This window comes from Aethalodelphis obliquidens, unplaced genomic scaffold (genome assembly GCF_003676395.1).
Source record: "Aethalodelphis obliquidens isolate GAN/ISIS:26980383/991018 unplaced genomic scaffold, ASM367639v1 scaffold56, whole genome shotgun sequence".
Classification (NCBI taxonomy): Eukaryota; Metazoa; Chordata; class Mammalia; order Artiodactyla; family Delphinidae; genus Aethalodelphis; species Aethalodelphis obliquidens.
The window spans coordinates 9,773,465-9,791,572 of record NW_020838000.1 but is presented as its reverse complement, the minus strand read 5'-3'; the positions used below and the strand labels follow the sequence as shown (position 1 = coordinate 9,791,572).

Below are 18,108 nucleotides of genomic sequence, written 5' to 3'. Positions count from 1 at the left end.
TGCGGGGCCACAGACTTTGTCGTCAGCAACGGTGAAGCCGACAGGGAGGCCTTTTCAAGCTATCCATGGGGTAGAGCCAGTTAGGAAGGAGGGGTCCCCATCTTCACAAACGGCCACCTGGATCTTCAACAACCACCGCTGGCCTGTTCATCATCTCCAGCCCAAATTACCTTTCTGGGTCCGTTTACTTGACTCAGGAAGCCATCTACAATCCAGCCAGTAAGTGCTTTCGCAGGAGAAATTAGGTCTTGGTATATGGAGCTAGCAATCCCTAGACTATTTCGTGACTTTCAGATACACACTTTAGGAATGGGGTCATGCAGACAGCACAGAAGGTTTGTAAAGGAGGGAAATCAAGCAATGGATTAGAGCTGGGGGGGTGGGGGTGGGACAGGAAGTGATTGGGTGTTTTCCAGTCCAAGGTGCCAGTGGTTCAAATAAGACCTGCAGCTACTAAAGGCAAAAGAGGGTAAGTCATGCTTTAGCGAGTCCTTGACTGCATTTCAATTGCTTCAAAATCAGACCCCGTAAGCTTTTGGGTGCAAGTCGTTCATTTGGGAAGTAATCCCAGGCAACAGAGCGAGAGAGCAGGGACGAGAAACAGAGAAGAGCTGAAAGCCAAGGAAGGCTGCATTGATGAGCGGGTTACTGTCACGGCACCTGGGGACCTGACACACCATATACGCACACCCCATATTGCTCTATGAGGGGCAAGGAAGCCGGGCATTTGTCCTCAGGGATGGAGGCCACTCCTGAGGTGTTCATTCCCTGGGACATCTGCCCAGGCAGAGGCTAGGAAAGCTGTCCTCAGGTGACCCCAAGGTGGGCCAGAGCACCAGTCCCCATGGTCTGCTACGGTCAAGCACAAATGCATACGGATTATCAACAAAGAGAAAAAGAAATCACAGCCTCTGCACGGGAGGATGAGTGGGGAACTGAGAAGTGGCCCAAGTCCAAAACAACAGGACAACACTTGATCACACAGAAGGATCCCCAGTCACATGGCAAGACAAAACCACAACTTTCCCACACGCATGATGAAACAGAACAAGGGAAGGCAGAAGGAGAAGAAGCATGCTTGGGGGCGGGGCAGGGCAGGGGGAGACAGAGCGGGGAGACAAAGGTGGATGGTGGGGTGCCGACAGCGCCCCCTGCCTTCCATCTGGATCCTCCCCAGGGAGGAGGACCAAAGCCAGAGCCAGAAATAAATTTTTCAGGAAGGAAAAGGAAAGGCTGTTGGAATCGAGAGCCTCCAAAGCATGAGCAGCAGTGAAATATTGGAAGAAACCTGCTCCCAGATGCCCAAGCCTTCAGTAAACTCCTCTGTCCCGCTGCCTCCTTGGCCACAATCGTCTTTCTACTCACATGGAAACCAGCCAAGAAAAACTGTCCCCAAACGATGCCCTTTGATGTTTTAATATTCTGACTCTCCAATACATATCCTCACAGGAGCAGTCACCAGGGATTCCAAAAAGACGACCAAATTTGTTTACATTTTCTTAGCTGCTCTGTGACTCTGCCATGACCCCAGCTGGAAGATTTTTCCAGACATGGGACAGAAAGTCCCAAAGGAGGGGGAAGGCATTGTTTCTGAGAATGGCCGCAGGACTGGCCTGGCAGGGCACCCAAGGAGCTTCGAGACTGTTCTGTCTTGCACTTCTATTTCTGTCTCGTTGTCTTGCTGTGTTCCCCTGACATGGGGGGGTGGCGCGGGGGGCTTGCCTTGTGTCATTTAGATCCTTTGTGTCCAGAAAAGGTGGTAGTCCAGAAGACATGGCAGGTGCCACACCTGTGTCTGCTGGATTGACCTGAGCCAGACAAGGGCAAGGAGCTAGGTGGACAGGGGGAGGAGGGCACGTGGGCCTGGAGGCGGGGCCAGCTGGGCGCTGCCGGCCTGCCAGCCAGGTCCGCTCAGGCCTTGCCAAGCTCCTCGGGAACAAGGAGGAAGAAGGTAGACGCCCGGTTCTGAGGCAGGTGCCAGGAAGTAGGGACTTAGGCATGGGACGGAAGCCTGCAGTCTGTCTGCAGCTGCAGCCCCAGAGCGGTGGTAACTTGCAGGTAGCAGGTGGGTCCTGGCATCCCAGGGGACCTCCAGGCTGCAGGAAAGAAAGGGTTCAGAGTCTGGCTGAAAGCATGGGGCTCCCAGGGCCAGAGTGGGAGAAGGAGGCTGGCAAGTTGGAAGGCACAAGTGGGCATCAGACTTGGCCTGGGAGCCGGGCTGGGTGGGACCTCGGGTCTGCTGAGGTCACGGCAGGGGAGCTAAGGTGAAAGGTGTCATTGCGAAGGCGAGGCTGTGGCTGTCTCTGGAGGAAGAGAGGGCAGAAGGGCCTCAGGCCCGGCCAGATCCCTGCATCTGGGAGGAGGCTGCTTCAGGCACCTCTGGGCCTGGGGGAGGCCTGCTTGCCAGGCCAAGTGTGGGACCCGCTGTCTGCACAGCAATCCACGGGGCCCACTTGTAAGGATGTCAGCGGCCCACAGGACGGGAATGTATTAATGAGGGCCATCACCACCGCCATCATCTCACATGACTCCAGCCTCCACGGGGGAACGGTGTCCCTTCTATGCCCAGAAGCCTTAAGTGGATCCCCAGAATGACAAGCTGGTAAGTGGCAAAGCCAAGACTCTTCCAAACCCCCAATGCTGGGCTGTGTCCCAAATCTAACACGAGGCTAATTTCATCGGCGCATGGAAAGCGGGAGCTGACAATGACGATGTGCATGTGGGGGGCGGGGGCGGGCAGGGAGGTGTTCAATAGCTATTTGTTAATGGACTGAGTGAAAGGCCAGGAAGATGGTGGCAGATTGGGGGTGGGGGACAGAACCACAGGGTAGAACTATTCTGGGGGCTCCGGGACAGGAGGACAACAGGCTCAGGGGGCATTCCCCCAGAAGAAGCTGCCTGCCAAGGAGGCCTGCTGAATAGAATCCGCCTCCAGAGAAGGTCACTGCAATCCCCGGCTCGGGTTCCTGGCTGCATCTGTAGGCATTTTAAGTGAGCAGGTGCAGGTAGGAAGGGTAACTCTTGGAAGATTTTGCATTATTATTTCGGTGCCAGTGAGAACCAGCTGACTTTGCGTGAACCTGTGTGGCCTCCTTGTTTCTCCTGCTCAAGTTTCAGCGACAGAGACAAGATGGGAATGCTGGAGGCCAGGAGAGAAGCGCCAGGGGTCCGTCCTGCGACACCTCCCTAACCTTGCCGTGCACTGGCCTGTCTGCGGGGAATGAAGGAAGCTGCCCCCCAGCACAGAAGTGCATGGAGAACGTGGCATGGGAACGCGGTCCTGTCCTTCCCAGGTGCTCTGCATTTCACCAAGAGGCTGAGGCAAGCTAGATGTGAGAAGGGAAGCAGCTTGCAGCAAGGCTCAGGTGATGTCTGCACGGCCTGACCTCAAACCTACAGGAAATCCCCTAGGACGAGCAGGAAGAAACCCAGGTGGGCATGGGGAGCAGAACCCCTGGACCAGAGCGGTCCCTGCAGCCCGTGGGGAGGGGGAGGGGCGGCCTGCCCTGTTTCCAGATGAGAGCTCACTGGCAGCCCTCCTGAGCGGCCTCTGCCTCACCAGCTCCCCCAGGCTCCTATAAAGGAAACAAATTAAAGGAGGAAAGGGAGGGGGAAGGAGGGAGGCTCCCTCTGGATTTTTTTTTAATTGTCTTGCTGTGATTGCCTATTTAAGCCCACCTGGCAGAGAGAGGAGTAAAAACACTTCACCCTCCTTAGGGGGCCCTGAGAGAAAGGGAGGTGAAAGCTGAGTGAGCAGCGGGGAGGGGGCATTGGGGACGGGGTGGGTGATGGTGCACGGACTTCCCAGGGAAGGAAAGACTTCCCCGGAAAATGATTAGGAGAGAAGCTGGGGTCAGTTGAGGGCTATGAATGGGGGCAGGGTCCCTGGACAGCCGGCCGGCCTTCTGGGAGGCTGAAACTATGGTTGCTCAACTAATGCTCCGACTAGGAGATAACATTTAACTCTATGAGGGCACGCCGGCGACTGTCCTTATCTGTGATACGGGGGTAGTAATAGCATCTTCTGTCACAAAGCTGTTGTGAAGCCTAGTCAAGACACACAGGGAGAGCTCAGAACAGTTCACTCAGAGGGCTGTCACCATGATGACTGTCCATCCCCTGCAAGGCCACGCCTATGCGCTCGTAACCCCTGTGTGTTCACTGACTAATGGAAAAGACCCAAAGATTCATTTATTCCACCAAAAGAGAAATAAAGGGTAACAGTGAGACCTGTGGCCTCCTGCGCAGAGAGATCAGTGCCAGGCTCATGAGCAGACAACGGACACACACAGCTGTCTACCAAGCAAGACTGGGGGTTGGGCGGCACTATAAGCCCCTCACAGCTGGAGTTCTCATGCTCTGTTAGGCTGACCACTTCCAGACACACCCTAACCTGCTCTTCCTCAGCAGGAACTGATTTTCTCATAGAGAACAGGGACTTGAGGAAATGAGAAGCAGGCCAAGACACTTGGGGTATCACAGGGGGCGGGGGTGGTCTCTGTGTGCCCAGCGATGGGGGGAGTGTCTGAGTGATCGAGGGAACAGTCACAGGACAGCAGGAGGGACCTGGGGCGGAGGGTCCCAGGACAAGTCTCCCCAGTTAACTCAACCCCAGGAGGCAGGAAGTCTGGAAGGAATCTTGGAGAAAAGTGGATTCTGGAACAAGGAATATCTGAAAACTCCTGAGGGGACCCTCAGTACCAAGAGCCCCCTTTCTCGAAGGCATGGTTCTGTGCAGAGGTGGGGGCAATGGTCAGGACGACAGAGCCTGTACCCCAGTCATAAGAACCGCCACTTAGGAGTGCTATAAATGCATCTCTCCTTTCACCTTTCTACAAGAAACTTTTCTTTTTTTTTCTTTTTTTTTTTTTTACGGTACGCGGGCATCTCACTGCTGTGGCCTCTCCCATTGTGGAGCACAGGCTCCGGATGCGCAGGCTCAGCGGCCATGGCTCACGGGCCCAGCCGCTCCGCGGCATGTGGGATCTTCCCGGACCGGGGCACGAACCCGTGTCCCCTGCATCGGCAGGCGGACTCTCAACCACTGCACCACCAGGGAAGCCCAAGAAACTTTCTTTTTTTAATCCCTATTGTACAGGGCAAGGAGCTGAGGCACAGGAGGGTATCTTGCTCGAGACGTGTGGTTCTTAAGCCCTCTGCTCCCTGCCCTCTCTCCTGGGGCCTGTGATGCCCTGACCCCTCACCCTCCCAGGGCCTGAGATGGTACAACAGAGGGGCTCCAAGGAGGCCAGTCCTCCTTCTTGGGATTCAGCCCGACAGCCATGCAGAGATGGGGGATTCTGAAATAAGACTGGGCTGTTCCTTGGGAGGCACCCACAGGACCCAAACGTGCTCTCAGCTACTCTGTGGGAGCAGAAGTCCCCCAGATGAGCCTCTACTTCAGCACATATTTAAGAAGGATCAAGGCTTTCATGAAACAGTCCTAATCTCTCTCAGAACTGAGGCTGCTGCCAACCCCCCCTCCAAGGTCAACTTTGCAAACAAGCCCCAGAATCAACCAGCCCACAATTTTCTTTCCAGGAACTACTGACATAACAAGAAAAACTATTTCACCCTCTTCTCTGGCTGCACCACGCGGCCTGAGGGATCTCAGTTCCCCGACCAGGGATAGAACCTGCATCTCCCTGGAGCTGAAGCGCAGAGTCTTAACCACTGGACCGCCAGGGAAGCCCCTCACCCTCTTTTCTATTCTCAAAGTAGAAACAGTTCCTCGTCATTTCTCAGAGGCTAACTTCAAGAATTAGTACGTAAATAGTAACATTAACCAGGGAGATGATCCAGGAAGGCCTAAAGAGAAAGACTTCGTAAGACCTATGGCCACCTCCTGTCACTCTTGTCACTTGTCACCTCCCAAAGGCTAGAAGAGGCCACGCAGCTCACACGAGGGCCTGGCTCTCAGGAAATGGCTCGAGGCTAGATTTCCTGGAGAAGGAAGACGAAAGGGAATCACGGGGAAATGAAGAGAAACAGCTCCCTGTAGACTGAGAGCCTCAGTAAACCTTGTTCGTCTGTCTGAGTACCACACAGGAAAGACCAGGCAGAGAGAGGGCCTGGGCTCACACATCAGATCTATTTCCAGCCTGGGCAACAGATGGACTCTCTGAACCTCAGTTTACTCAGCTGTAAAATGGGCCATGATGCAAGAGCTCACCCACATCATAGGAAAAATGAAGAGATAGTCATAGGAAAGCTTGCTGACCCAGCGCCCGGTCCACAGGAAGTATTAATAAACGTTGGCTATCATCATCCCTGTTGTGTTGCTAGTTGAAATCCCCAACCTAAAGGGCGTGCTCCGACGGCCGTTACAATGTGATTCAGCGGAGTCGCTTACTGGTGGCCTCTCCTTGGCAGTGTTCTTTCCACGGTGTTCATCTGTCAACTGTACAACTCCCTGAGATCTGGCTGTTTACAGCTGGGTGAGCTGAATCACCAGCTTCCTGCACAACTTGTCCTCAGCTGGCTTTCTTGATTTCCTTCTTCAGGCAGATATTCAAAACAAGGGGTCCAAAAATGGAGGCTGCTTTCTGCACTGGTGCCCAGCAAAGTTCACACTTCCTGTGTTCACACGGGGTAATTCAGGGGCAGTGCAAGAGCGTGTGGGAGAAACGACCTCCCGTTCTAGAATCTACTTCACACGTGACCATCTGGAGCAACTACGAGTCAACGTCATGTGGTTCTGCCCCCCTGCCCCGCTCCCCCTTCCCCTCCACACCCCTGGAAGTCACAGCTTCAGGCAGGAGACAGTCAGGAGGCCCAGAAAACAGCTTGACAGTTTCTCCTGTTTGATGGACCGCTCCCTCTACACTCTAGTTCCATTCGTTTTCCTAAAATGCCAAGGGGATTACTGACAAGCTAGCAGCCTCTCTCTCAGCGGGTCAGAGTCCCAGCACTGACATACTTACTTCCCGAGAGCGGCTCTCCATGCCCTTCCAGTGCGTCCCCATCCGGTCCATCCAGAGTCTCGCTCACCCCGCATGGAGGGGATTCTGTGCCAACCCCGGCTCCCGAGGGCGAGCCGGGCTGCTGGGCGGTGGGCGCCTCCCCTCTCGGGCCCTGGCCGGGCTCTGGGCTTCTGTCCATCCCCACCGGAGCGTCGGCAGCCCCCAGGTTCTCTGTAGCCACACACCTGCCAGGCTCCTCTGTCGCATCCCGCGCATCCGCTGGGGGGCTGCCACCTGCCGAGTGCCCAGGGCAGTGGTATTGAGGTATGACCCCGACGAATTTCAGGCCCCGACTCGCAGCCTCCTGGATCTGTGAGGCAAACAGAACACAGGGAAACAAGTGAATGGGATGTTCTAGCAAAGGGGCAACGAAATACCTTAGGGAGGCCTTGGAGGACATTTCTGTTTGAACATGAAGTCTCTCGAGCTGGCAAAGGTTCCGTGTCTTCAAGGCAGCGCCCACACCCCAACCCTGGCCCAACTGGAGACAGAGAGTATGGGGCTTATTTTTTTTTAAACTATGGAAAAATAATGCATTTGGCTATGAAGGGGTGCGACGGCCTCTCTTTGAAACACTGTGTTAGTCCCGATTGACAATTGTTTTCTAAGAAGCTGGAAGAAGGTTCTAAAAGGATGAGCTGGAACAAAGAGTGGCTGAAAGAGGAAGTTCATTTTGGTAAGAGTTTATTTTCTTGTTATTTTTTTTTTCTGATGAATCACCTACTTCCTGCTCATCAGGCTACTATATAACTCAATACGTCTATATAACCATATACTAACTACCAGATGACATTTTATGACCCAAAGAGCTTCCTCTCTGAAACAATTGTTTTGGCAGAGAAGGGCAGAGGTGGGGAGAATCACCACCGCGCAATAACTGACGCACGCAGCCCCGCAAGAGGGGACATCTGAGGATATCAGTCCACACCCAGCCCACGGGCATCACTTTGGGCCGACCCATGACTCTGCACCCACCATCCAGTCCAGGTAACAGGTGGCACCTTCTCACCTCCTAAGCCTCAAGATGGGGGACGGATGGCCACACTGAGCTCTGTACCCCGTGAACGCTGCCTTCCCTAAAATATACCCCAGGCAATTGAGTGTAACAGTCATAAGGGAAAAACAAACTGAAAGTAATAGCTGAATAAAATCAAGAAGAGCTGGCCAAAACTAGAAGATGGGCTTTAGGGGACTTTCTGGGCAAGAACGCTGAAGTCACTTTACAAATAAATCAGGAGGTGGAGACCTCAGAGCTCTGTGAGTCTTAGTCACCAACCCCCAAGTGAATGACCTCAGAAAATCTCGAGGCTTCTGCAGTGATCATCTCCTGTCATTTGAGAATTAGTAAGAAATACCAGCACGGAGCTACTCTCTAAAGGAGAAGCAAGCCTTGGCAGCCCTCCCCGGATGACCCACCCTAACTTAAAACAGGAGGTCATTTTAGTTCAACACTGGCCATTCTAGAAAATGGCCTGGAGCAGCTCCACGAATGTACAGCCCAGTCTTTCTGTAAGGTCTAGCCTGTGCTAGATGTAATGATAACAACAGTATTAATCGTCATCTATCACAGACCTACTATGTGTCAAGCCCTACACTATGCGCTTCATATAAATTGTTTTGCTTAACCCTTGAATGACCCTGCATGGTATCACGATCCTCATTTCAGATGAGGACACTAAGGCCCAGAGACATTAAAGTCATAAAGCAAGCTGTGGGTAGCCAGGTTCAAAGCCAGGTCTGGCTGGGGCCCAAGTTCATTCTCTTAAGTACAAGGTCAAGTGGATACATGTCAAAGCATCCAGTTCTTGGATATGTATGTGCCCACACAAATGCCCATGGTTGGCTCAATTCATGCTTCAAAACTTAAAAAAAAAACTTAAAGTCATCCTTTCCATCCTGAAAATTCATTTTTTACCCATTAATCTGTGATATCTATCTACTCTAGAAATTGTTTTGGAAAGCTTCTAAAACAACACACAGGTCACAAAAGTTTTAAAAGAAAAGACTGAGGAGATAATTATACCAAAGAGCCTTAGGTTGAGGGAAGGTAATATGTACAAAGCATAGCTCTGAGCTTCCTGGCAGCACAAGCGAAAAGAGAAATGCAAGGGATTTCACAGTCCCAAACGAAATAAGGAAAGACTCCTGGTCAAGAAGAGAGAAGCGTAACGAGCTAGTAATTTGTCTGACATATAGGAGGTGATCAGTAAGTATCTGTTGAATGAATGAATGAATGAATACATTACATAATGAGTGGAAATGTGTCTCCTCTCCCAGAATGAGCTCCTAGAAGGTAGGGATGGAGACCAATTGATTTTTCAGCCCTAGACTCCAACAAACATTTATTAAGTCCCTATACTGACTCAAACCAACATCACACTTAGGTCCTGGGGGATACAAAATAGGAGTCCTGACTCTCAAAAGATTCAGCCAATTATTGTAAACAGACTTTAAGAATATTATACTAACATGGCACAATAATGCTTATATTATAATGTGATATAAAAAAATCAAGATTCTACACTTTTTAGACACAGTATGACAGCTGTATAATATTTGTGTGTAATTTTTCAGAATTTATCTAATAAGCATGCATATTACCTTTATAATTGAAAAAAGTAAATATTCCAGAAATTTCTCATAGAGGGTGCTAAGTGCAATAATGAATATAAAGGTATAGAAAGGTATAGATTACTTCTGCCTGAAGGGGACACTGAGACGTTTCTCACAGGTCAGGGCTGTAATAAACGAAATGGAGTAAGACTGCAATACAACTAGAAGACTTGAGGGGTGTGGCAGAGCTGGAATGTGCATGCCTCACCGACAACATTCAAATTCAATTTTTTCCCCCAAATATCGTGCTAAACAAATCCTATTAGGGGACCCAATCTGCGGGAGGCTTTGAAGGATGAATAGGAGTTCACCAGATGGGTGAAAAAAAGGGACAGGGCAGTGCAGGTAAAGAGATGGACGGATCATCACGGGCAAAGGCTTGATGGTGTGCAACAGCCTAAGTATTGAAGAAATTTCTAGAAACATTTCTGGAACATGACATGAGAAGCAAGGAGTGCGCAGAAATGAGGCTGGACTGGAAATCACAAGGGCCACACCATCGATGTCACAGAATACCAAGCCAACAAAGGCTCTGACTTCACCCCACAGCAACAGGTCCCTAACTTTCGCACCATAGTAACTCTTTTTTTTTTTTTTGCGGTACGCGGGCCTCTCACCGTTGTGGCCTCTCCCGCTGCGGAGCACAGGCTCCGGACGTGCAGGCCCAGCGGCCATGGCTCACGGGCCCAGCCGCTCCGCGGCATGTGGGATCCTCCCGGACCGGGACACGAACCCGTGTCCCCTGCATCGGCAGGTGGACTCTCAACCACTGCGCCACCAGGGAAGCCCCATAGTAACTCTTGAGACAGAGGAGGTGAGGGTCGAGGGTCTGAGGGCAAAGCACAAGATTTCTTTGAATGCTCATCTTTTATCTTAAACATTAATGAAAATGTGGTATCCTGCACCTAGTACTGCACAGTATCAAAACTTAAAAAGATGCTCAAGTTAAATGGTAAAGATGCTCCCCCCTCCCCATTTCAAACCTTCCAGGGAAAGTGTGTCTCAAGAATATGAAACACCTTCATGCACAAATCTTTGTCTGCAGCTCTATTTACTTCCTTGGGGTGGATTCCTGGAGGTGGAATTAATGGGTCAAGGGATATCAGCTTTTCAAAGGCTTGGTACAGGCTGCCAAGTTGTTTACGAGAAAGGGTGAGTAGTCTTTTTTAACTAGAAGACCCGCATTTAGATTTTATAAAGATCAGTATTTGGCTAGACCCTCGGGGCCCTGACGCCTTTGGTTTTCTACCTTATCCTAGAACGGGGACTTTCTTTTCTTTTTCGTAATGTCACTTGACTGTGTTTGTCAAACTGAATCCTGTTTGTTTCTCGTTCACTCGTGTATTCATTTATTCATTCCTAACCTTCATTAAGCAAGTCTCACACACATCAGAAAGGTGGGCACTAGATGGTGTTCATCAGGGTTCATCCCTGGCCACCAGCTCTCCTCACCCCAAACTCCCCATGGGAACCTCCTCTACTCACCTGGACTTAGCCACTAGTCATATGTTAATAATTCCCAAATTTGGACTTTCCAGTCCTGACTTTCCTGTGGAGCTCAGACCTACATGACCAATGATCACAGCTGATGGGTCTACTGTGGACCTTGTCCCTCACACTGGAGTAAAGGCATCTTCTTCAGTTCTTCCCTTTCTGTAACTCTGTGTAACTGCTCACCACATCCTGCCAGATTTATCCCACGATGTCTCTGGAATCCCTCCCCCGTTCTCCAGACATCTCAGATCCCTTTACTTTCAGGGGCTCATCAGCGGCTGGACACCACCATGACTTCAAGCTACACCAGGTCTTCAAGATGGTGGAATCGAATCCATACAGAAGATCAAATCCTGAATATCCAAGCCACTTTGGGTAAGGAATTCCCCACAGACTGTCACACGCATGCCCAAAGAGTTTCTCTAACATCTGTGATTAGATCATGGCAAAGCCCAGATCTGACTCTGAGTGTCTTAATGCAAACTGGTGCGCCCTCAGGACAGCGCTCTTCCACATTACACAATCCAACCTGTGCCAAGATGCCCAGTCGGATACGAGTTTAAACTGAAATACACCCTCATCCACCTTTTCTCATGTTTGCTGCATTTAAAAACCATCCCACCCCCAACACTTAAAGGAGTAACAATTGCTGGTTTAGGCATCAAAAATTAACGTTTTCAACTGACCCAAGACTTCATTCAACTGGAGTAAGAACAAATTCAATGGTAACTATATTTTCCCAACCTAAAACCAGAGATCATGATGTGAAAAAGATTTATTTTTTCTTTTTGAAAACTTTATTTCTATAAAGGCTCAATGCATTGGCAAATGATGTCATCTTTGGTTATATATTTCAAGAATCATTTTGATTAAAGATAACAGCATGACATTGGGATAGTTCCTGATACTCTAGGACGTCCTGTCTGTTACCCTACTTTCAAAATGAATACCATGCTGCTGCGTCTGAGTGCAAATATATACTTTGTCTGGTCTTATACACATATTTGTTTAGAGTACATTTATCAACTAGGGTAAAACCAGTTAGGGAGAAATGGGACATGGGTTGAGTTTGGGAAAAATGAAAGACATAAGTAACACAGGAAAAGGAGCAGAAAAGACTCCTGCTGACGGGTCAGTGGGAACTGGACTACCCACAGGCCATATGAGATGGCACAGGTGAAGGGTTAGAGGGAGTCCAGGACAATCTGGTCTGAATCTAATGAAGAAGGTGTCATGGTTCATTTTATGTGTCAACCTGGATAAACTACGGTGACCAGTTGTCAACACTGGCCTAGAAATTGCGGTAAAGGTATTTTTAGATGTGATTAACATCTACAGTCCATTGACTTTAAGTAAAGCAAATCACCCTCTATAATGTGGGTGGGCCTCACCCAATCAGTTGAAGGCCTAAAGAGTGAGATCTTCCAAAGAAGGAATTCTGCCTCCAGACAATCTGCCTGAGTTTTCAACCTTCAGACTCAAGGCTGCAACATCACTCTCACCCGAACCTCTAGCCTGCCAAATGGCCCTGCAGATTTGGGACTGGCCAGCTCTCACAATCACATGAGCCAATTCCTTAAAATAAATCAATCTCAATTCCAGTCTCATGATATAGACAGACAGATAGACAGATAGATAACCCTATGAGTTGTTTCTCTGGAGAAATGTCATAGAGGAGAAAAGCAGGTGAAGGGAGTGAGGGAAAGAAGACCACACAGGGCAGGCTGCTAGAGGTCTCCAAACTCCAAGCGGAGTGGGTGTGAAAGGAAGGCATGGCTAAGAGCTCCCAAAAGGCAGGGAGAGAAATGTGCTCCAAACAGGAACAAAGAAAGACTCAATCTGGTGTTGATTAAAGGTCCCATGGAGAGGCGGAAGTGTACAAGAAGGTGGAGAGCAGTCACCACTGCCCAGGTGAAAGAAATCTCCCCACCATATTTTGAGGTGAAAGAATTAAATCTGTAACTGTTCGATTTAATTTCTATAAGTTATAAGCAGTTTCCAACTTTAGGATGAACTTACTGGAATCCCTATAAATAATGAGCTAATTAGTGCTAGGCATCAGAAACTTACTGACCTCTTAAAAATATGGAGCTATACTATGAACATGGTAGCCACTAGCCAAGTATGACTATTTAAACTTAAATTAATTCAAATAAAATTAAAAATTCAATTCCTCAGTCACACCAGCCACATTTCAAGTATTCAATAGCCTCTGTGGCTGGTGACTACAGTATTGGATGCAAATATAGAACATTTGATGCAAATATAGAACATTTCCATCATCACAGAAAGTTCTACTGGATAGACAGTGCTGTTGTGGGGCATAATAAACCATATGAAATACTGAGCAATGGAAACAGAGCTTTCAGTAATGACTGCAGATGCATATGATATAGGGTCAAGACCAAGACACACACACAAACATCCCAAATGGACCCTAGACCAGACCAATGCCCACTGTGACCCTCCTCATAACTCATGGGCCACCATTTCATGACAGCTGACATTTTAAAGCCTTTGGGGATCCATGACATACATAGGGAACCTACAAACAGAGGCATGGACCGTACGTCAAGAACAGGTGCAAAAATGCTGTTCTGGGTTGCACGGTTACACATGAGTCTTTACGGTGAATATTTTATCACACACACACAACCCTTCTCATCTTCTGTCGCCTAAACTCTTGTACCAGCTTTCTGAAAACGGAGGTTCAAAAATAACATGGGTTTTAGCTCAAGTCTGAAGCTGCCTTTAGTTCTGACGTGTTAACAGTTTGCCTCAGGAATTGAAACTTTGACCAAGTGCTGCTGTGTGTTAGCTCCGTTATGAGGCCACAAGGAAAGATCATGTAGACCTCTGGTGTTGTGGTTTTCTCTTTCAGTGACTGAGAGGTCTCAGAATGAGCCCTAGACAAGAAGTCTGAGACCTAAAGCTTTGGACTCAACCCTGCCATTCACTAGCTATGTTACTGGTCAACTCAGTTGATTTATCTGAGCTTCAGTTTCCTAATCTATAAAATGGGGATAATAATACCCATTTATTCATTCACTAACTACTTACTCAATATTTACTATGTGCTGGGCACTAGGTGCTGGGGAGGCAAATAGGCACTATCCCTGACGCCTTGAGTTTAATATGTGTTGATCTAACTCAAGGGGCAACTCAGAGACTCTGAAGAGTCCATGTGATCTCTCCTTCTCAACCTGCCTATGCTCAGTTTGAGGGACCACCGTTTGCCCCCTTAAGTCCCTGGCAAGGCTGAGGTTGAAGGAAGAGGTACTATTTTATTCTCCTCTGCTATTAGGAGTGATTTGGTGGGAAGCTTGGGAAATGATGGAAGAACTTGGAAAACTGTAAACTCCCTTAAAAGCAAAAGGAAGAGATGGGGTCCGACACTGAGGTAGGAGCAGAGAACAAATCCATCCTTTGGTGGTTCAGGGAAGGCAGTCCTGACAAAAGGAGTTTTACTGGCCTTCCTTACCTGTGTTAACTGATTCGGTTCTTTCACTCAGATTGTGCCTACAATTTCACTGTTCACTGAAAATGTAGTTCATGGGAAATCAATAGAACTAAGACGGGGTGTGCTGTTAAGCTCCCTCAAAGATCTTCAACTAATTTCTAAAGCCCCGTGAAAACCAACCCACCAGAATATCCCAACCTAATGTCAAAAGTCTAAATCAGAGATGCAAAAGAGAGGTGAACAAGGAGAGACCTATCTGTGGGGAGCAATCCAATTGTGTCTCAAAGAGCAAGTGCCAGCAGGGTAGGGCCAGAGCAGGATCTTAGGAAGACCTGGGACCAGCATCTCCAGCACTGTCAGGAAACTTGCTCCAGGTTTTGTCCCTACTTTTCTTTATTTGTTAGCATCATTCTTCTTTCTCTTCCAGGACCAATTTTCTCCATGTGGCAGAAACTATGGCCATTGCCAACTTCTAAGTTTTTCTGCTCATAGCTTAGCCACTGGAGATAGAATGTCAAAACTTCCTGGCTACACACAAGTAAAAGATCTCAGGGAAGGGCTCTGATTGGCTCAGCTTAGGTCAGGTGTCCACTTCTGGGCCAATCAGCTCTGGCCATTGTTAGGGTAGCTCCTATGGAATTCACATAGCTGGATTGTGGGAACAAAGAAGGTTTCAGAAGAAAAGGAATTTCAGGGCAGAAGAAATACATATTTAATATCTGTCATGTAGACACATCATCTGATGGGAAATAAAATTTGAAATTTGTTCAGTACCCACGTGTACTAACATGAAGAAGAGAATATAAGGTAACCGATACTTAAGCTGAGCAAAACTGAGCAAGTAAGGCCATACCGATCACAACAGTGTTGGTATGTTTTGGTCAAAGTGGAACCTGTGTCAGTGCTCCAGGTTATTTTGTCTGCAGAGATGCAGCATTCTTCTCCTTTTCTCGGGCTATCTTTATCTCCATCAGGTCTGCTCAAGATTTCTTTTCTCAGCTTTACTGAGGTAAAATTGAAGATTATTTCTTAGGAATATTTTCTGGAGTCAGTGTCCAACCCCCAAGCTTTCCCCTACACAGAGCAGAGGCACCCAGATCAGGAGGACACAACAGAGAGTCATGAGCTGGGGCAGACAGGGGTCACCTCTGGCAGATTTGCACGATCCCTGCAAATCCCTGATCTCCCTCGATGTCTGCCCATCAGCAGAACTTTGCATGGACATGCTCAGAAGAGGATCTTGGAGCAAAAGCAAAGACCGTGGCATCATCCAGGCAGGAAAACTGAGGGACCTTCAAGTCACAGGACCTCAGAAGGATCTGCATCTCCCACCAAGGCTACAAGATGCCCCCAGGCTTCCGCTAAGGCCAGTGCACACCCACAAAGAAAATGGAGAAATCAACCTCAAAAGCTTATGTCAGCAAAGCATTTAAAGAGACTTTCATCAGAGTCGCATGGGAAAGTCGAAGGATGTGCAACAGACTTCACGGTTTGTCAGTCTTATGGCTGCTGAAATCCATGGTTGGTAAAATAACCTGACCCACAGGTAGAATATGTGCATACGGAATGGTTTGGGGGAAAGAATCCAAGAAGGAACAAGGCTAGCAAAGGCAAAGAGGTAAGAAAGCGTCCTAAGTTACGCAGAGAAGGACAAACGTCCTGCACCAAAAATCCATAATCACAGTAGCTTCCATCTACCGAGAGCTTACCATGTGCCCAAAGCTCTTCTAAGGGCTTTGCGTGGATTAACTCATTTCATCCTTTTGTAACAATAACAGTAGATTTTCTTTCTTATCCCCATGTTACAGATCAAAAAACTGAGACACAGAGAGGTTGCACAGCTTGCCCAAGGGCACACAGCTAGCAAACGGCAGGTAGGATTCAAACGTAGTCAGCCTGGCTTCAGAGTCCATATTCCCACCTGTTATACAGCGTGTATTTACTATAGTATGTCCTACACTCTAAGCCATACTGTGAAATACCAGGGCTTGATCTTGGAGAGTGCTGAATCTTTAGAGTCTGGACTTCTTTTCTGGAGGCAATGAGATGCCATCACGGTTTCTGGCAGCAGTGACATAATCAGCCCTTTTCCAAGCAAAATTAATCTTTCCACAGGATGTGGTATGGATGGGGGAGGAGGGTAAAAGGAGGGAGGCAAAGAGAGTGGCTGGGGGCTCGGGAGTCACCGCAGGGCTCGTGGGAGAGGCCAGAAGAGCTTACACCTGCCATGGGGAAGGATGGGCGAGGTAGACGGGAGACCCAGAGTAGACATGGCAGTCCAGGACTAAAAGGTGATACACCACGAGATTCCGGTGTGTTGAAACATTGGTAAACTGTCGTGCAAACTTTAAACAGTTTGACACTTTTGAAAGCAAAAGGTGAAGCTATCAATAATTAGTCTGTGACGACAGGCATGAGCTAGAACTGTCCAAGCTAACCCAGACACAGGGTCACTTCGTTACACGCGACAGCAGTGAGGACCGAGAAAGCTGCTTTTAAAAAGTACCAAACACACGGGTGACAGCTCTCCTCACCCCTCCCTGTCCAGCATGGGACCCGCTCCCTCCGCCAGCCATCCTTCCTGCCCTTACATCCTTGGCTTTCTCTGGCTAGCCCCTCCCACAAAGGTCAAGTCCCTCCAGTCCACTCACGGTCACAAAAAGAACAGCTCAGAGTTTTCCATCTAGACCGGCAGTGGACTCGGCTGTCCTGCAGTCCTTCCGCCCCCTCTGCCAGCTCTCCTGTCCTGTCTTTCCCCGTGAGACCTACCCCACGCCTCCTTCACTTCCTCCTCCTTCGCTATTTTACACTCCAAGTCTGTTCCTATCTGAGGCCTCAGCATCTGCACCTTCCTCTGTTTGGGATGCTGTTTCCCTCCCCTCCCCACAACTGGTTTCTCCTTGTCACCAGGGTGCCCTCTTCCCATATGGCCTTCACTGACATCCCAACCTAAAAAATGGTCACCCGGTCACTCTTCAGCACATCTCTTTGTTTAACTTTCATCGTATCACTTATTTCCACATTTCTAAACTATTGTCTCTTTCCCAGTTGAATGAGAGCTCCGTGAGGGCAGGAGTGCTGTCTGTAGTGTTGTCCCCCGCTTTGTCCCCAGCATCTGAAACAGTTCCTGGTCCCTGGTAAGTACTCAGTAAATGTTTATGCAAGGAGTGAATAGTGAGGAGATCAAATTTGCAGAATCTGAGGTTACTTCTGAAAGGAAACTTCTATGAGTCTACAGTTTCAGGAAATATCCATCTGGGGCCAATAACGTTTTACAAATACACTCATCTGAGATTGTGAAATGTGCACATTGTTCGCTACTTGTATCATTTTTAACAGTGAAGAAAACTGAGGCTGCAGGTATCTGGCAGTCCTTGGGTTTCCAGTTCATCTCCTAACAAACCAGGTCAATCTTCCCCTCAGGAGAAGGAAAATATGCAGAGGCAAACAATTTGTTAATATCAGTACTTGTCATCACAGTAAAAAAAATGCCTCATAACTGGGCATTCCACTGGGCCTTCTTTCAAAAGGCACTGCCTAAGACAGTGCATTTCCAGAAAAGAAAAGAAAAGGGGAGGG

At 48.8% G+C, this 18,108-nt stretch overlaps 1 protein-coding gene across 3 annotated transcripts in view; it reads right to left on the bottom strand.

Annotated features, from left to right (window-relative positions):
* Positions 1–18,108, bottom strand: part of RFTN1 (raftlin, lipid raft linker 1) — a 204,628-nt gene that overhangs the window by 56,637 nt on the left and 129,883 nt on the right. For all 3 annotated transcript variants that reach the window (XM_027086561.1, XM_027086558.1, XM_027086560.1), the window contains exon 5: positions 6,924–7,272. In XM_027086561.1, the coding sequence (XP_026942362.1) occupies positions 6,924–7,272 (349 nt within the window). The remainder of the gene's footprint in view (positions 1–6,923; positions 7,273–18,108) is intronic.